At 41.4% G+C, this 21,152-nt stretch overlaps 1 protein-coding gene across 1 annotated transcript in view; it reads right to left on the reverse strand.

Moving 5' to 3' along the window:
• LOC129840288 (neural cell adhesion molecule 2-like) overlaps positions 1–21,152 on the reverse strand; it is a gene marked incomplete in the record, with an annotated part of 385,919 nt that overhangs the window by 69,346 nt on the left and 295,421 nt on the right. Inside the window, 3 exon segments of the mRNA XM_055908054.1 lie at positions 3,637–3,754; positions 17,453–17,590; positions 20,042–20,197. Coding sequence (XP_055764029.1) covers positions 3,637–3,754; positions 17,453–17,590; positions 20,042–20,197 — 412 coding nt within the window.

The following is a 21,152-nucleotide window of genomic DNA, read 5'->3' on the forward strand; positions in this document are numbered from 1 at the left end:
ACGATGACGTGATCTCAGGATGGTTAAAAACCAGAGCTTTCTAAACCATTTGTTTGAGCTCAATACAGTGTGACAGTCTACATGGAGCAATTAGACAAGCCAGTATTGCAAGGCGAGGCACATCGAGATATCATTTTCACAGGATAAACATAGATTTAACATTTCAATTGCTTTCTGTAATTACATGGCCAATTATAACGCCATATCTCCCATTGATAGAAAAGCTATTACAAGAGTGAATTTGAGGCGGAGGAACAAAAACAATGTCAAGTCAAAAGCCTTCCCACAGCCACTCCAAAGGTTATATGCATGGCACAGTTTAGACTTTTCTTCTGAAAGTTGAAAATGAACTTTGACACGTACACAACATCTCTTCCACACAACTGTATTAGTGTTTGATCGAGCAGTATATATATGAAAGTACATTTGGGATACCTCCGTAAGATTCCCAAATCTCTCCTCAAGTATCTCTAGCCACTCCAATTATTACATTACACCTGTAACTTTTTGGCGTTTGTTCTGCCCTCTTTACAGGAAGACAACAACCCCCCTCTCTCTTTCCAGATCTGTGTTTCTCGCCCCCAGCCTTTCCCACGTTGGGCCTTGGTTTTCAAACTGAAGTGGTCAACCCACACAGTGTGGTGAAGAAGGCGCAACAGCACCTCTTCAACCTCAGGAGGCTAAAGAAATGTGGCTTAACACCTAAAACCCTTGCAAACTTTAACAGATGCACAATTGAGAGCACTCGGTCAGGCTGTATCATTGCCTGGTACGGCAACTGCACCACCAAAAACCGCAAAGCTCTCCAGAGGGTGATGCAGTCTGCCCAACGCATTACCGGGGGCAAACTTCCCGCCCTCCTGGACACCTACAGCACCCGATACCATAGGAAGAACATCAAACACCCAAGCCACTGCCTGTTCACCCCACTATCATCCAGAAAGCGAGGTCAGTACAGGTGCATCAAAGATGGGACCGAGAGACTGAAAAACAGCTTCTATCTCAAGGTTATCAGACTGCAAAACAGCCATCGCTAGCACATCAGAGGCAGTTGCCTGCAGACATAGATTAGGAATCACTGGCCACTGTTTGAGAAATGGATCACTAGCCACTTTAATAATGATTCCGTATCTAGCATTACTCATCTCAAATGTATAAACTGCACTCCACACTATTCTACGTAGTCACTTTTAAATTGTGTTTACATATTGCATCACCCATCTCACATGTACAGTTGAAGTCGGAAGTTTACATACACTTATGTTGGAGTCATAAACTCGTTTTTCAACCACTCCACAAAATTCACCCAACTTATTGCGGGAAGCTTGTGGAAGGCTACTCGAAACGTTTGACCCAAGTTAAACAATTTAAAGGCAATGCTACCAAATACTAATTGAGTGTATGTAAACTTCTGACCCACTGGGAATGCGATGAAAGAAATAAAACATGAAATAAATCATTCGCTCTACTATTATTCTGACATTTCACATTATTAAAATACAGTGGTGAGCTTAACTGACCTAAGACAGGGAATTTTTTAATGTGAGGAATTGTGAAAAACAGTTTAAATGTATTTGGCTAAGGTGTACGTAAACTTCTGACTTCAAATGTATATACTGTATTCTATACTACACTACTGACTGATAAACAGCCATCTCCAGCACATCAGAGACTTCTGCCTATAGACATAGATTAGGAAACACTTGCCACTTTAAGGAAATGGATCACTAGCCACTTTAATGTCTCCGTATCTTGCATTACTCATCTCATATGTATATACTGTATTCTATTCTATGCCACTGTATCTTAGTTTAATGCCGCTCTGACATACGCCACCGTTCAAAAGTTTGGGGTCACTTAGAAATGTCCTTGTTTTTGAAAGAAGTCAATTTTTTTATCTATTAAAATAACATCAAATTAATCAGAAATACAGTGTAGACATTGCTAATGACTATTGTAGTTGGAAACGGCTGCTTTTTAATGGAATATCTACATAGGCGTACAGAGGCCTATTATCAGCAACCATCACTCCTGTGTTCCAATGTCACATTCTGTTTAGCTAATCCAAGTTTATAATTTTAAAAGGCTAATTGATCATTAGAAAACCTTTTTTGCAATTATGTTAGCACAACTTAAACTGTTTTGATTTAAGAAGCAATAAAACTGGCCTTCTTTAGACTAGTTGAGTATCTGGAGCATCAGCATTTGTGGGTTCAATTACAGGCTTAAAATGGCCAGAAACAAAGGCCTTTCTTCTTAAACTCGTCAGTCTATTCTTGTTCAAAGAAATGAAGGCTATACCATGTGAGAAATTGCCAAAACTGAAGATCTCGTACAACGCTGTGTACTACTCCCTTCACAGAACAGAGCAAACTGGCTCTAACCAGAATAGAAAGAGGAGTGGGAGACCCCGGTGCACAACCAAGTAAGAAGACAAGTACATTTGAGTGTCTAGTTTGAAAAAGTACTCAACTGGCAGCTTCATTATATAGTACCCGCAAAACATCAGTCTCAACGTCAACAGTGAAGAGACGACTCCGGGATGCTGGTCTTCTAGGCAGAGTTGCAAAGAAAAAGCCATATCTCAGACTGGCCAATAAAAAGATTAAGATGGGCAAAAGAACACAGACACTGGACAGTGGAACTCTGCCTAGAAGGACAGCATCCCGGAGTCGCCTCTTCACTGTCATTAACTCTACACAGTTAACAAATGTTAATTTGATCACTCTTTTGTTGCTGAGAATTTTCCTGCGCCACAAATGCAGATTACGATTCACTGAAAACCTGCACTTACACACAGTAACAGTATTGCACTTTTCATGTATCCTACTTTTGTCCAGCTAATCGCCTAACCACCGGTCAAGCAACATTATGGACTAAACATTCAAATCCCATTCTGCAGGATTATTTTGCTAAAACAAATACTGGTCAAATTTTGCAATGGAGAAAAAATCTGCCCAAATTGTTGCTCCTTGTTTCAGACTGTTTTCTTCCATTTGGTGCCAAATGAACACAACCCTGTTATTATAGCTTCTAAGAACATGCTAATGAGTGTGTCACTCAGGTTCAGGACATATGCAACGGCTGTTGTATGAATGAGGGAATGAGTGTGTAAGATGTGACATATGTTACTGTTGCAGGTGTGACTAATGTGACACACGGTACAGGTGGCGGCTCACTCTAGAAGGACATGTCACAGTGTCACCTCCATGTCATCGTTTACAGTGTCTGTCGACAGCATTGGCTTGTGAAGTGTGTGTGTGCGCCATTTAGAACATTGAAGGAGCCACTAATCTGTAACAGTGATAGATAAACCAGAGTTGGTGACATCGCCGTAATATAAATCAAACATACCCCAAATGTGGTGGAGCTAGTGGTCTGGTTGGCTAATAGTTTGGTCAAAGAATGGCTGGATTGCATCTGGCTCGCCAAGCCACAAGCATATAGAATGTATGAATAGGAAACATCAATCATGTTTATTAGGTCACAAGGTAGGGAGCAAAAACGTTTCGCAATGGGAAAAACGAAAACCAGCGTTTCTTATTGACGGAGCAGGTTGTGCCTCACACCTGTGTTCTTCCGTTTTGTGCTTAATGAACACAACCATGACATAGTGTGTAGGGGGGATAACTGTACCTGTGCCAGGTGACATCGGGGTCGGGGGATCCCGATGTGACGCAGGTGAAAGTCACTGACTCCTGGTAGTCTGCTGTGGCATTGAATGACTGCTGTAGTATCGACAGCACGGGAGGAACTATAGGAACAAGACAAAGGTGGTAAGGAGATCTTCATCAAATTACACATCGGAGAGCAAAACAACGGCAGGGAAACAATATGCACACAGGAAATTAGCACTGTAACCTTCCCCAACCTCTCTCTTGAAATTAAGATTGTTGTTGACGTAATAACAATGCAGATCAACACGAATGTCCGCCGTGCACAGTGGTTGTGCAGAGAGTGCTCATCCGATTGCCTCTGACCATAGAATATCGGACACAATTTTTTCCCAATTTCCAAAAGATCCTACATGTTGATTCGCCACCGTTCATCAACACCAAGTGATTTACCGTGCACGGTCAATGTTCGTGTTGGACTGTCTTGTCCTTAATAGAGGGGAAATGGGGACACTGTAGTGTCACTGTGCAGTCTTCCAAGGGACAGGTAGACGGGTATCCAAGCTAACAATGGTAGCTAGCATTTAGCCTGTCATCCTAGCTAGTTAACCAGGCTAACATTGAGCTAGCATTTAGCTAGCCATCCTAGCCTAGCTGGTTAACCAGGCTAATAGTGGTATCTAGCATGTGTAGGAAGTCAACCAAGCTTAACTGTTTATCCAGGCTAACAGTAGTAGGTAGCATTTAGCCTTTGATCCTAGCTGGTTAACTAGGCTAACAGTGGTAGATAGGTCTAGAACGACAGGGTAAACACTAACTGGTTAGCCTGGCTGACAGCAGTAGTTGTATTCTTCCCTATTGAACCAGAACTCTGTGTGTAGCCAGAACACTACCCCACCTCCCCCCGGGCCAATTAGTTTGTAAATTATGGATCTCTATGGCAAGACACATCATTCACCCAAGTTTTGTCAAAATTGAGCTAGTGGTGTCTGAGATATTCCGTGTGATTAACGTATGTACGAATGTACGGATACAGATCCATAGTGGGGGAGAAATACCTAAGGAACGATAAGAAAAGGACAGAGCAAAACATCTTGACGAGAAGTCGTCTTCCACAAAACATATACAGATGGATTTTGAGGTGTTACTGTCCAGTATGTAGCCAATGAATTGTGTCACTGCCATACTGCCATGCAATCAACACCAGGTGTCATCTCACAGCAGTGAAAGGAGAGCCATGCCAGACTGCTGGCTGATAGTCAGCTTACTGACTTGCCGGTGACAGCTCTATATTACAACTGTGTTTATCTGTTCTGACTGCACAGTCCATTTCTCTGTCTACTCTCAATCACTCTCTGTATGTCTCTCGCTCTCTCAAACAGTTGCACCTGCGCCTAAACAGGCACATACACATGCACACACACGCACACACAAACCCTCCACACACATCCCGCACACTTCAACTTCATCACTCATCATTATTCACAATTCAGTCAGGATTATCTGTAACCATGGTAGCATCCAAATTAATGTAGAAGTGTTCAGAAACGTTCTATCCGTATTCACAATAAACTTTTATTTACCATTAACTTCAATTGGGCACAACATTTTCTGAAACAAAACCAAAATGAACAGAAAATGCATCCAACAAATGTAGTCACAAGCTTGACATAGTGATTGAGGGTTTGGAATATGGGACCAAATACTATACGTGTGACTACTTTATTTACAATAATTTGGACCTCTTCCTTTTTGAGAAAAAAATATGACTTGTTAAACAAAATATCTTTCTCTAAGCAATTGTATTAGTATATGTGTATATAAAATTGCATAACTAGGTATTTGTATCATTATTGCTCATCTTTATCAAGGGACCCCACTGTATATGAATATCAACACTTTCCAAGCTTCAGGCTATTGAAACGACCAAGCAATATCAATAGCATGTGTTTTATTCTGTACTACTGTGCCCCAGGTTGAGCTGAGACAGAATCTCTCTCTCTCTCTCTCTCTCAGACAAGATTGACATTGATATGCTTACCAATCGAACACCATTCTCTCTCAAGTCCCTGATCCGATACAGTCCAACCCCAAATCAGTGAGCCTCATTGAAAACAGCTCAGTTAATGGGAGACCCATGCTAGGCACAGAGACATCAAAAGAGCAAATCAGCAACATACTAAGTAGCCGAGATAATACATGTTTAATCTCCTTTATCATTTCAATTTCAAAGACTTGGAGAAGAAGAAAGGTTGGGAGATATGGGGGGGGGGGGGGGGGGGGAACTCATGCTCCCTTGTTCACACAAACATATAGACAAAAATGCACAAAAACGCATACATATACACACACAAACACATATAGTTGAACTAATTCATGTTTTGATCATGCAGTGTATTTGATTGTAATCAATCACAAACAAATGGTGCAAAAATCGACCTAAATCAAACTTATTTCTGAAGGTCGTCTGAACAATGATGAGTTTGAAAAGGCTACAACTCCAGTTGCATTTAAAAGTTGTTTCAATTGGAAAGGGTGAGGAAAGGACAGGTGTAGCTGATGGGTATCAGCCTCAAATGACCCAGCCTCTTCACTGGCGGTGTTTTCTTTTCAGCCGGCCAATCAGAAGAGGAGGAGGCCACCCTGCTGGGTTGACCCCTATCCACCAGCCAATCAGCGGGAGGCCAGCCCTCTGCCGCTTCCTCTATCGCTCGCTTTGATGATAATGTCGGAGTCTGAGATGGAAGGGTACGCTAGACTAGCCACACTGTCTGCATGATAATGTCAATGCTAATACTAGCCGGCGTAGCTGTATCGCGGTTTACTCCATTATAGACCAACTCTGTACTGACTGACAAACTGACTGATGCAATGATTCCCACCTCAAATAAACTTCTAAATATGTTTTTACACAACTAGTTGGTTGAATATATAGTTTCATATATCATTCTGAGGCTTGGGGAAGATTATACACACTTTGGGACAAGCTGTGTTACAGACCGAGTAAAACACACAAATGACTACACTTCAAAGTCCAGAAGGACCTTGTATTTATGTTACTTGGGGCTTTACATAGTTTACATTACTTTGGGTGTTTCTTTCTTTAGTCTTTCACTTATTGTCTCCTAAGATCTAGTTCACTTCTTAGGGCACGAGTGACTATACTTCAAATTCCATTAGGACCACATATAGTATCTGCTTCTTTGGAGCGCCTTACTTTGGGCTCTTTAGAGGGGTTTCCTTCCCTCCGTTCTACTTAGTGTTCCCCTCCTTAGGGCTCATAGGTTAATCTTCGTCTTTCCTCCCTCTTAGAAAGTTTCCACTGGGCACATCACCTTTTTTTTCGTGGATAACTGGGTAATTTTTGGTTGACGTTGATAAATGAGATTACAACCTAACCCCCCCCCTCCCCCCCCCTCAAAGTTTGTTGAATTTCCAATGTGTTCTCACTATCCGTTCAACCATCTAAAAGCACATCCACATTCTAAAATGGATTTTTGGTTTAGTTGTCACCTAAATGTATATCACTGCACTTTCAACCGTTTAAAAGCACAGCAAAGTTCAAATGGGTATACCATGTCAGACATTTTGTTAATTTATACAACAGATGAATGTGATATCACTGTGCAAATGACCTGTATTGCAGTTGAGATTACGTTACATGATCAATGCCAAATCGAGATACAGCAATTGTGAAGATCCCCACAGACCTGCGATGAGCTATGCACGCCACATTGAACATTCAGATTTTAAATGATTACATAATACATTGTTTATAGTAACCTTAGCTAGGTTTCCATCCAATTGGCGACAGATTTTCATGCAAATATTCTAAAATCCGCATAAAAACTATATGCACATGTTCCCACTAGAGATGTGTTTCCATCAAATTGACTTGCTGCGTATAAAGTGCGTGATGACGTAGTGTACATAAAAATTACTTTTGCGGTTAGGTTCCCAAGTATCAAATAAAAAATACTATTTAAACAGGATTCTAGCGCATTTTTGTAAAGAAGAGTATTAAGGCTAAGTGAAGAGAAAAAAATAATGGGTGGTGGTACTGTTTTTGCAAGTATAGTACGTTAAAAACTTGAAAAACTTAGAGAATAAAGTCAACATTTTGGGGAATAAGGTGGCAATATTATGAGAATAAAGTGCTAGTATTTTGAAAAAAAAAGTAGCAATACATCAATATAATATAGGCAGCATTTTGTGAATAAAGTCACAGTTATAGCTCAAGATTAAAGTAGAGGTTTTTGCTGATTAATTCCATGCCTCCCTGGTTCCCTGATGCTGTTATTTGAAATGCCTGAGTTAGATGACTGGTGAAACTATACTTTAGAAAAGGCTTTAGTAAAAAGGAAATCCTTTCTCTTTTAGAACAAAATAACCATATTATTATAAGTATAAGGACCTGGAAGAGGTTGTGCCGCAGATTTGGTATTTTAAGAAGGTGGTACCACACAGACTTGGATGAGATATTTCATCCAAGTCCATGTGGTTACATCTAGCGCACTCAGAAAGTATTAAGACCCCTTCCCTTTTTCCACTTTTTGATACGTTACAGCCTTATTCTAAAATGGATTAAATAATGTTTTCCCTAATCAATGTACACACAATACCCCATAATGACAAAGTAAAAACAAGTATTACAAATAAAAAGCAGATACCGTATTTACATAAGTATTCAGACCCTTTGCTATGAGACTCGAAAGGAAGCTGAGGTGCATCCTGTTTCCATTGATCATCCATGAGATGTTTCTACAACTTGACTGGAGTCCACCTGTGGTAAATTCAATTGATTGGACATGATCTGGAAAGGCACACACCTGCCTATATAAGGTTCAACAGTTGACAGTGCATGTCAGAGCAAAAACCAAACCATGAGGTCGAAGCAACTGTCCGTAGAGCTCCGAGACAGGATTGTGTCGTGGCACAGATCTGGGAAAGGGTACCAACAAATTTGGAACCACCAAGAGCTGGCCGCCTGGCCAAACCGAGCAATCGGGTGAGAAGGGCCTTGGTCAGGGAGGCGAACAAGAACCTGATGGTTACTCTGACAGAGCTCCAAAGTTCCTCTATGGAGATGGGAGAACCTTCCAGAACGACAACAATCTCTGCAGCACTCCACCAATCAGGCCTTTATGATAGAGTTGCCAGGTGGAAGTCACTCCTCAGTAAAAGGCACATGACAGCCCACTAGAGTTTGCAAAAAGTCACCTAAATACTCTCAGACCATGAGAAACAAGATTCTCTGGTCTGATGAAACCAAATGTGAACTCTGGAGGAAACCTGGCACCATCCTTATGGTGGTTGCATGGTGGTGGCAGCATCATGCTGTGGGGATATTTTCAGCGGCAGGGACTGGGAGACTAGTCAGGATCAAGGGAAAGATTAACCCGAGAAAAGTACAGAGAGATCCTTGATGAAAACCTGCTCTAGAGAGCTCAGGACCTCAGACTGGGGCGAAGATCCACCTTCCAACAGGACAACGACCCTAAGCACACGGCCAAGACAATGCAGGAGTGGCTTCGGGACAAGTCTCAATGTCCTTGAGTGGCCCATCTAGAGCCCGGACTTGAACCCGATCGAACATTACTGGAGAGACCTGAAAATAGCTGTGCAGCAAAGCTCCTCATCCAACCTGGCAGAGCTTGAGAGGATCTGCAGAGAAGAATAGGAGAAACTCCCCAAATACAGGTGTGCAAAGCTTGTAGCGTTATTTCCAAGATGACTCAAAGCTGCCAAAGGCGCTCAAGGGTCTGAATACTTATGTAAATGTGATCTTTTTTAAATAAATTTTTTAAATTGTTAACATTTCTAAAAAACAATTTTTTGCTTTGTCATTATGGGGTATTGCATGTAGATTGATAAGGAAAAAATATATTTAATACATTTTAAAATAAGGCTGTAATATAACAAAATGTGAAACATATGTACATATTTATAGATGGGCGGATTGTGTGTACAGTCGTGGCCAAAGGTTTTGAGAATGACACAAATATAAATTTTCAAAGTCTGCTGCCTCATTTTGTATGATGGCAATTTGCATATACTCCAGAATGTTATGAAGAGTGATCAGATGAATTGCAATTAATTGCAAAGTCCCTCTTTGCCATGCAAATGAACTGAATCACAAAAAAAAACATTTCCACTGCATTTCAGCCTTGCCACAAAAGGACCAGCTGACATCATGTCGAGTGATTCTCTCGTTAACACAGGTGTGAGTGTTGACGAGGACAAGGCTGGAGATCACTCTGTCATGCTGATTGAGTTCGAATAACAGACTGGAAGCTTCAAAAGGAGGGTGGTGCTTGGAATCATTGTTCTTCCTCTGTCAATCATGGTTACCTGCAAGGAAACATGTGCCGTCATCATTGCTTTGCACAAAAAGGGCTTCACAGGCAAGGATACTGCTGCCAGTAAGATTGCACCTAAATAAACCATTTATCGGATCATCAAGATCTTCAAGGAGAGCAGTTCAATTGTTGTGAAGAAGTTTTCAGGGTGCCCAAGAAAGTCCAGCAAGCGCCAGGACCGTCTCCTAAAGTTGATTCAGCTGCGGAATCGCGGCACCACCAGTACAGAGCTTGCTCAGGAATGGCATCAGGCAGGTGTGAGTGCATCTGCATGCACAGTGAGGCAAAGACTTTGGAGGATGGCCTGGTGTCAAGAAGGGCTGCAAAGAAGCCACTTCCCTCCAGGAAAAACATCAGGGACAGACTGATATTCTGCAATAGGTACAGGGATTGGACAGCTGAGGACTGGGGGTAAAGTCATTTTCTCTGATGAATCCCCTTTCCGATTGTTTGGGGAATCCGGAAAAAAGCTTGTCCGGAGAAGACAAGGTGAGCGCTACAATCAGTCCTGTGTCATGCCAACAGTAAAGCTTCCTGAGACCATTCATGTGTGGGGTTGCTTCTCAGCCAAGGGAGTGGGCTCACTCACAATTTTGCCTAAGAACACAGCCATGAATAAAGAATGGTACCAACACATCCTCTGAGAGCAACTTCTCCCTACCATCCAGGAACAGTTTGGTGACGAACAATGCCTTTTCCAGCATGATGGAGCACCCTGCCATAAGGCAAAAGTGATAACTAAGTGGCTCGGGGAACAAAACATCGATATTTTGGGTCCATGGCCAGGAAACTACCCAGACCTTAATCCCATTGAGAACTTGTGGTCAATCCTCAAGAGGCGGGTGGACAAACAAAACCTCACAAATTCTGACAAACTCCAAGCATTGATTATGCAATAATGGGCTGCCATCAGTCAGGATGTGGCCCAGAAGTTAATTGACAGCATGCCAGGGCAGATTGCAGAGGTTTTGAAAAAGAAGAGTCAACACTGCAAATATTGACTCTTTGCATCAACTTCATGTAACTGTCAGTAAAAGCCTTTGTCACTTATGAAATGCTTGTAATTATACTTCAGTATTCCATAGTAACATCCGAAAAAAATATCTAAAGTCACTGAAGCAGCAAACTTTCATTCTCAAACTTTTGGCCTCGACTCTATATGAAGGTGTGTGTGTGGGCATTTTAAACAAATGGCCTTCAATCTAATCAATCTACCCAGGCTATTGTTATTTTTTTCTGATAGTGGATATAACATTGAAAATCTGACATTGTTTTAAAGGTACAAATGCAACATATAAGGTTTGTCGATCTTGAAATTTGATTACCATTGTGACATAATCCTTTGGTTGAAATGTCAGCCTTAAAAAAACAATTTCCGTTGGTGGCAGACTGAAAGATGGCGGCCTGAAGATGGCGGTTCAGAATGCCTTGTGAAAAAGCTTAGAAATTAATGTTAATTAACTGACCAAATAATAATACTTCTACGCAGATCTGCTCACTCGTGAACAACAACATCAAAACTGGAAAATAACTCAAAACAACTTGTAAGGCTGGAGAATTTTATTGACTAACACTACCAACGCAGTCAAAACCAAAACATGGCGGAGGGTATAAACGTAAGAAATGGAGAACCAACTTTTAAAACAAAAAAAATCCAATAAGAGACTCTTCAATTGACACAGATGACATATTTTCACCACCATGTACAGTGAGCGTGGAAACCAAACTGCTAAAATCCCTAAATTACAAATTAGGCGTACTCGATTTAGTCCGTAAAGATACACGAGGTGAAGATGAAATTGAAATGAGTGATGAGAAAGGCGCAACACTGGAAAAAGAAACTGAAAAGCTGAATGGTACAGTCAATGTTATTGAAGCTGACGTTAATGAACTTAAAAGTGAGAACAAGTTGTTGAGAGAATCCATACTTGATATACAGTTGAAGACGGAAGTTTACATACACCTTAGCCAAATACATTTATACTCAGTTTTTCACAATTCCTGACATTTAATCCAAGTAAAAATTCCCTGTCTTAGGTCAGTTAGGATCACCACTTTGTTTAAAGAATGTGAAATGTCAGAATAATAGTAGAGAGAATGAATTATTTCAGATTGTATTTCTTTCAACACATTCCCAGTGGGTCAGAAGTTTACATACACTCAATTAGTATTTGGTAGCATTGCCTTTAAATTGTTTAACTTGGGTCAAACGTTTTGGGTAGCCTTCCACAAGCTTCCCACAATAAGTTGGGTGAATTTTGGCCCATTCCTCCTTGCTCAGACACGCTTTTTCAGTTCTGCTCACACATTTTCTATAGGATTGAAGTCAGGGCTTGTGATGGCCACTCCAATACCTTTACTTTGTTATCCTTAAGCCATTTTGCCACAACTTTAGAAGTATGCTTGCGATCAAGCTTTAACTTCCTGACTGATGTCTTGAGATGTTGCTTCAATATATCCACAGAATTTTCCTACCTCATGATGCCATCTATTTTGTGAAGTGCACCAGTCCCTCCTGCAGCAAAGCACCCCCACAACATGATGCTGCCACCCCCGTGCTTCATGGTTGGGATGGTGTTCTTAGGCTTGCAAGCCTCCCCCTTTTTCCTCCAAACATAACAATGGTCATTATGGCCAAAGAGTTATATTTTTGTTTAATCAAACCAGAGGACATTTCTCCAAAAAGTACCATCTTTGTCCCCATGTGCAGTTGCAAACCGTAGTCTGGCTTTTTTATGGTGGTTTTGGAGCAGTGGCTTCTCCTTGCTGAGTGCCCTTTCAGGTTATGTTGATATAGGACTGGTTTCACTGTGGATATAGATACTTCTGTACCTGTTTACTCCAGAATCTTCACAAGGTCCTTTGCTGTTGTTCTGGGATTGATTTGCGCTTTTCGCACCAAAGTACGTTAATCTCTAGGAGACAGAACGCGTCTCCTTCCGGAGCGGTATGACGGCTGTGTGGTCCCATGGTGTTTATACTTGCGTACTATTGTTTGTACAGATGAACGTGGTACCTTCAGGCATTTGGAAATTGCTCCCATGGATGAACCAGACTTGTGGAAGTCTACAAATTATTTTCTGAGGTCTTGGCTGATTTCTTTAGATTTTCTCATGATGTTAAGCAAAGAGGCACTGAGTTTGAAGGTAGGCCTTGAAATACATCCACAGGTACACCTCCAATTGACTCAAATGATGTCAATTAGCCTATCAGAAGCTTCTAAAGCCATGACATCATTTTCTGGAATTTTCCAATTGTTTAAAGGCACAGTCAATGTAGTGTATGTAAACTTCTGACCCACTGGAATTGTGGTATAGTGAATTATAAGTGAAATATTCTGTTTGTAAACAATTGCTGGAAAAATTACTTGTGTCATGCACAAAGTAGATGTCCTAACTAACTTGCCAAAACTATAGTTCAGTTAGAGAATGTTGTAAAATAATTTGTATTCTATTTTTATTTATAGTATTTATAAATAGATCAAATATAGGACAATTCATGAAATAATAAATCCGAAAATATAAGGAACTGGAACACAAAAGTACCCAAAGCCCGAAATAAAAACTCGACAAACTGAGAACCTAAAAAGGCACAGTATGTGGGTATGTATGGGTCTATTTGTGAGAGGAGTGTGGTTGTGTAGGAAGATGGGGTGCCTGTTTGATTGGAAAAGTGTGATGCGTTAAATGAGTGAGTAAGGAAAATGGTTGCAAATGCCAGAGCCCATGTGTGTCTGCATGCAGGAGTTGTGATAGAGCGAGTCTTCACTTTTGCGTAGATAGGGGATATACACTACCTTTCAAAAGTTTGGGGTCACTTAGAAGTGGCCTTGTTATTGAATAAAACCTTTTTAAAAATTGTCCATTAAAATAACATCAAATTTATCAGAAATACAGTGTAGACATTGTAACTGTTGTAAATGACTATTGAAGCTGGATTTTTTTATGGAATATCTACATAGGTGTAGAGAGGTCCATTATCAGCAACCATCACTCCTGTGTTCCAATGGCATGTTGTGTTAGCTAATCCAAGTGTATAATTTTAAAACACTAATTGATCATTCTAAAACTATTTTGCAATTATGCCAGCACAGCTGAAAACTGTTGTCCTGACGGTAGTGTATATATGTAAAATAATACATACAGTACCAATCAAAAGTTTGGACACAAAAACTAATTAAAGTGTTTTTCTTTATTTTTACAATTTTTTTTACATTGTAGAATAATAGTGAAGACATCACAACTATGAAATAATACATATGAAATCATGACGTAACCAAAAAAGTGTTAAACGGGTATTGTATATTTGAGATTCTTCAAAGTAGCCACGTTTTGCCTTGATGACAGCTTTGCACAGTCTTGGCATCCTCTAAACGAGCTTCATGAGGTAGTCACCTGGAATGCATTTCAATTCATATTTGTGCCTTGTTAAAAGTTAATTTGTAGAATTTATTCTTAATTCGTTTGAGCCAATCAGTTGTGTTGTGACAAGGTAGGGGTGGTATACAGAAAATAGCCCTTTTTGTTAAGACCAAGTCCTTATTAAGGCACGAAGAGCTCAAATAAACAAAGAGAAACAACAGTCCATCATTACTTTAAGACATGAAGGTCAGTCAATCCGGAAAATTTGGAGAACTTTGAAAGAGCTCAAGAACTTTGAAATTGCAGTCCAAATAAATGCTTCAGAGTTCAAGCATCACACATCTCAACATCACCTTTTCAGAGGAGACTGTGAGGCCTTCATAGTCATATTGCTCCAAAGACCACTACTAAAGGATACCAATAATAATAAGAGAAACAGTAGACATTAGAGCAAAGGACATTAGAACGGCGGAAATCTGTCCTTTGGTCTGATGAGTCAAATGTGAGATTTTTGGTTCCAACCGCTGTGTCTTTGTGAGAAGCACAGTAGGTGAATGGATGATCTACGCATTTGTGGTTCCCACCGTGAAGCATGGAGGAGGTGGTATGATGGTGTGGGGGTGCTTTGCTGGTGACAATGTCAGTGATTTATTTAGAATTCAAGGAACACTTAACCGGCATGGCTACCACAGCATTTTTCAGCGATATGCCATCCCATCTGGTGTGTGCTTAGTGTGACTATCATTTGTTTTTCAACGGAACAATGACCCAACATACCTCCAGGCTGTGTAAGTGCTATTTGATCGAGAAGGAAAGTGATGGAGTGCTGCCTCAGATGACCTGCCCTCCACAATCACCCGACCTCTACCTAATTGAGATGGTTTGGGATGAGTTGGACAGCAGAGTGAAGGAAAAGCAACCAATAAGTGTTCAGCATATGTGGGAACTCCTTCAAGACAGTTGGAAAAGCATTCCAGGTGAAGCTGGTTGAGAGAATGCCAAGACTGTGAAAAACGGTCATGAAGGCAAAGGGTGTCTACTTTGAAGGATCTCACGTATAAAATATATTTTGATTTGTTTAACACTTGTTTGGTTACTACATGATTCCATATGTGTTATTTCATAGTTCTGATGTCTTTACTATTATTCTACAATGTAGATAATAGTAAAAAATTTGAAAAACTCTTGAATGAGTAGTTTTGTCCAAACTTTTGACTGGTAATGTATATGTTTACAAAACATATATGGGGGATTGGAAATTGATAGAAGCCACAATCTATCTGCAATATTAAAGCTGATCACGCCCTGAAAAAAGAAATACATAAAAATAAAAATAATTCAGTTGATTACTGTTTTCAAATCCAATGTATTTCCCACATAGAATCCACAATACGTTGACAAATTACGTTGAAACAATGTTGATTCAACCAGTTTGTGCCGAGTGGGTTACTTCTGAGTTTTTCCTTGTCTCAGTCAGACACACTCTATAGTGATGGCGGCGGTGGACTGTCCCATCTCCGTAGCCGGATCGCGGGTGTCATGTTGCCGGGCGGATAATAGGACTCGCCTCATTGAGCAAGCTTATTGGATCTTCCTCACAACTATAAGTGGTGCTCTAAATTGAACGCAATCCGTGTTTTTTTTCCCCGAGTGCGTTCGTTACATTAGGTGGGAAGAGCTGGATAGCCGAGACAATATTGTGGGCGCTCATGCGTAACCTGTGCTTATAGCTCGCGAGAGATCACATTTCAATCACTCCCGAAACGCTCTCAGGTGGCTTGCGTTCCTGGCTTCTCTGGGGCCTTGCTGAGAACAAATTAGGTAATTAAAAATGACAACCTTTTGCTTTTTGGGCTACAAAACCCAGAGCTGGCGCTAATTGAAGTCTTCAATCACAGAAATCGTGTAAGTATATAGGAAATCAAAGGAGCGGCGGCAGCCAAACTGACCATCATTAAGTAGCTCTATAATGAGCCTGTCTAGATCAGTGAGTTTGTTCTTTCTCTCAAACTATGCCGATCTGAGGTGAGTGCTCAGATCATATTGTTCAACACAGTACAATTCAGTGACTCCACAGTTCTAACTCCACAGTTCACTTGCGTGATGAGTAACCTTGCTTGAGACCTGAACTTGCACTGGCCCCCCAATATCTTGCCCAGGCCTCACCTCAGTTGGCTAATAGTCTTGTAACACGCAGGAGACCTAGATTCAAACCGCTGTCCATCACAGGTAACCATGTGTTTGATGTATTTGATACCATTCCACAAATTCTGCTCAAGCCATTACCACGAGCCGTTCTCCACAATTAAGGTGACACCAACCCCTGTGACCAACACAATAAACACGATTCATTCTGAATCAATGACTCGATTCTTACACACCGGGTATGATTATTTTTGTGTCAATAACTTTAAAGAGAACCTGAATTGAATCAGATCAGAGATTTCCGCCACTATTGACAATCTAATCCCCGCCACCGTGGACGGACGTTCCTGCTATGTGAGAGACCAAGTGTCTCTGGACCGATAAGCGTTTCAAGCGTTCAGTTCTGGGGTGCGATTGTTTGGGAGCTGGCAACCATGTGCTGTAACTGTGGAGTGTAGGAGGGGAGAATGATTCTGTCTCACTAGGTGACTCTATTCTCACCCTGAGAGGAGCAACAATTCTGTATGCCACCGATCGATACACCCCAGTGCCTGGCCTAAGCGAGCCTTTACACTGTGGCTCTGTATGGGGCTTCTCATCCTTAACATCACTGCTGTATGGCTGCTATTGTAGAAGGGACCAATGTATATGGTCGGATAGGATTTTGAAATGTGCAAAACGAGAGCGGGTAGCCGTACTGTATGCTACGCTAGTCTTCCTAAGTCTGCTCTGAGATCAGGCCCGGCTGCTACTGTGAGAGGAAAAATATGTCTATGTAGGTTATGTTTTAATGATTCTGATTTGTTGAGCTTTGATCCTTCAGAGAACCAAGGTTACATATATAATGGAACGTTTTGGATATGATAGTCAAGGGGAGAGTAGGTATGCTATGCTAGCTAGGTGGCTAACTCTTTGTTCACCACTGCATATGACTGGATAGGTATTAGCTACAGTGGACGCTATAGCTACTCACCATTCACCACCACCTCGATGTCAACAAAGTTGATCTCGCCGCGGGCCTCCACTCGCGCTTCGCAGCGGTACACGCCCTCGTCCGCCTTGGTCACCTTGTGGATCTGCAGGTTGTTGTTGGGCAGCACCTGGAACCTGCCTTCACAGGAGAGAGGGCAGAAGATAAATAGAGGGTGGGGGGGAGCGATAGAGATACAGGGGGATAGAGCATGAGAAAGAAAGAAAGAAAGGTTGAAAGAGAGTTAGAAAGAGACAGGAAATATGGAAAGAAAGATACAAGGAAAACGATAAAAAGGAAAGAGTGAAAGAAAGTCTCATGACTCCAGTCATATACTTGCTATCAAATACTATTTTCATAAACCATTTCCACTTTTAGCTTTTTAAAATGAAGTTAGAAGTGAGATAAATACTTTAGTAATTAGGTCTGCAGTTCACAAAAATTTCCCATCCTTTATTGTTGTCACTAGCAGATAAGTGAGAACCCTATCTCTCTCTGTCAAGCGCAAACGCATGTATAACCTTGTCCCGTAATTAGCGTGGAATTAAAAAAAACACACTGCTATCTCTACCTTTAATCATTACCGTACGGCAAGGGGAGATAGGCCCTTCCCTTCTACGCACTTTGAAATTCAATTAAAAAACCTGACTACATTCAAAGATTTCAAACAAATCCTTTTCCTAATCAGCCCAGGAAGTCTGTCTATGTGATGGGTGGATGAGGGGGAAAGTGTAGGAGGAGGGAAAAGTAATGATTGGGTGACAGAGTATTGGTAAACAAGTCTGAACCTGCAAATTAACTTCTGTCCATCATGAACGAGCCATGAACGTTTCCAATAGTCGAAGATAGATTTCATTTCTTCTCCATTCTTTCTCAGCCCCAAGATGTGTTCCAATAATCTAAGATACATTACTTCCCCTCTTCTATCCTTCTAGCCCCCGACTGCGTTCTTGTCACGCCCCGATCCGTTTCACCTGTCCTTGTGCTTGTCTCCACCACCCTCCAGGTGTCGCCCATCGTCCCCACTTATCCCCTGTTGTCTGTCTGTCTGTGTCAGTCCGTTTGTTTGTTCAAGTCAGCCAGCGTTTTGTCTCAGCTCCTGCTTTTCCCCAGTCTCTCTTTATCCTCGCCCTCCTGGTTTGACTCGTCTGTCCAGACTCTGAGCCTGCCTGCAGTCCTGTGCTCCATCTCTGGATTACCGACCTCTGCCTGACCTGACCCTGAGCCTGCCTGCCGTCCTGTACCTTTGCTCCACTACTCTGGATCGACCCCTGCCTGCCTTGATCTGTCGTTTGCCTGCCCCTGTTGTTGTACTAAACAATGTTACTTCAACACTGTCTGCACTTGGGTCTTACCTGAAACCTGATAGTTCTAATAGTCTAAAACAACTTTCCCTTCTCTTTCTTTCTTTCTTGGCCATAGGATGTGTTCCAATCTAAGACACCGTTCTTTCCTTCTCCGTTCCTCCTTAGTTACAGGATGTGTTCCAATAGTATACAACACTTTGCTTCCTTTCCTTTTAGGAGCAATGATCTGAAAGAACTAATTTAATGAAGAAAAAGTCAAGTGGAGAAATATGGTGGAATCATTTCCTGTGCTGTCACTTATAGTATCAGTGTTCGAGACAGATGGAATATCCCCTTCATATCCCCACATACTGTATGTCAACAACATAAGCACACAAAAAAATAAGTGTAAAAATTATACAAAATAAATCAAGTAAAAATAAATCAATAATAATAACACTATTCTGTTCTTTCACTATTCAGTAGCCATGAAGAAAGGAAGATGTGATTCCCATAGATCTCAACGACATGGCAGCGAGCATCAGACCACCGACTGACATTTGCATCCTCTCCATCTTCTAGGCAGGCTCGTTAACATGTTTTATTGTCCAACAATATGTTTAATGAAATCACATGCTGTGGCTTTTATTGCTAGAACTTGCTATTTATAGCATCAAACCCCTGACACAATCTGGGGAAAGCATTTTTCATAACATTGGTTTGTTTACATCCCAAAAGGCACCCTATTCCCTATTTAGTGCACTATGTTTGAACAGGGCCCATTGGGCTCTTGTCAAAAGTAGTGCACTGCATAGGGAATAGGGTGCCATTTGTGACACAAACCACATTCTACAGTAAGCGCATGTATTCAACTGATATGTCTCGAAACGGTGTGTGAAGCAATCTGACATATAAACTGAATTAATTGAATGTTACATATTATGATGCGCTAGCAAACCGTTAATTGGCTACTGAAATCAATTATAATGTAATTATCAGCTGCTTCATTAAAAGCAGACTGTAAAATACCATCAAAGAGTGTGCCCATCAAATTTTTTAAAAACGCGGATCAAACGTATCCAATGACATGTTCACATGAACGTTATTTCTATATGGTCTGTAGTGCTCAATAGATTACTTCTCAAGAGTCAAGTTATGCTGCTATTATGGTAGCTACAGTATGCACTTTACAAAGTTAGGCTTTCATTAACCAACTGGTAATTAGGTACTTATTTTAACACGCAAATAAGGTTCACCAGCACATCAACAGAGGCAGCGTGTATCAAATGACCATAAGCAGACTTACTGTAGTGCTCCTCTGTGATCTCCATGCTCTTGAAGCCCTTTTGGTAGAACCAAGAGACCGCGGGTGCCGGCGAGGCGATGACATCACACACCACCTCTGCCGCCTCGCCGTGACGGAACTCCTGGGGGGACCTCACGTCGCGGAACGTCAGCTTCTCTGTCACATAGGAAATGAGGTAACAGGAAGTGAAGTCACATTAGAGACATGTTTTTCCAGGAGAGGTTATGTTACAATATTCAAGCAAGTATACCATTTAGAATGCATGGCCAATACATTGCCTCGTTCTAAGTAGTAGGCGAGGGTGGACTTTGGAACAGAGCCCGAGTATGGGAAACCCTGCAGGTGAGTAGAGAGTAAACTCCATTCTACAGCACAAACTGTTTTACATATTGTCTATGGTTCAACACCACTGAGACAACTCTGATTATCTGAGTTCCAAAAAAGTCCCAGAAACATTCCCACAGCATATTGAATGAATCCTCCCACCCCGAAAGTTCTGTTTGTAATCAAATGATTGATTCAACTTGTGCCGGTTTAAAGCTGTGGCACCTGTCTGACAAGCCCTGGCAGGTGGTTGATAGATTTCACCTGGGGAAAGCTGACTTGGAACCTGCGTTTCTCTTCTCTTATAAAACACTCCACCACCCTCTCAGAAGCCGTAGTGCTGGCTAGTTCCGTCGACTTATCACACGGCGTATGTGTGTATGGTGTATGGAGAGAAAAACTGAGTGTGTGTGGCACGTGAAGTGTGTAACACCACCGGGTTATCCACTGTGTGTGGCAAAATTAAAGTGTGCATAAATCACGTGCATGGCCTTATTTATTTCAGTCCCTTCCACTAGATCACTGCAACCTAGTACATTAGCATTTTGCAATGTGATTTATGTCAGGCGGCTCTCCAAAACGTGCTTTTTTCTCCTCGCCGCTCTTTAACGTGCCTTGCATCCTACTGACTCTGAAAGTGAGATTCAACCCTCCTGATCTGCCGGTTTTATTCCACGGCACGTTTTAGAGCTGTTCGTGTATACATTTTGTTTTTCATTTTCTCATTCCGTCGCTTGGTCTCTCTCTCTCTCTCTCTCATTCCCTCACACCCTCTCTTGTGCTCTGT

This window comes from Salvelinus fontinalis, chromosome 41, assembly GCF_029448725.1.
Source record: "Salvelinus fontinalis isolate EN_2023a chromosome 41, ASM2944872v1, whole genome shotgun sequence".
Taxonomy (NCBI): domain Eukaryota; kingdom Metazoa; phylum Chordata; class Actinopteri; order Salmoniformes; family Salmonidae; genus Salvelinus; species Salvelinus fontinalis.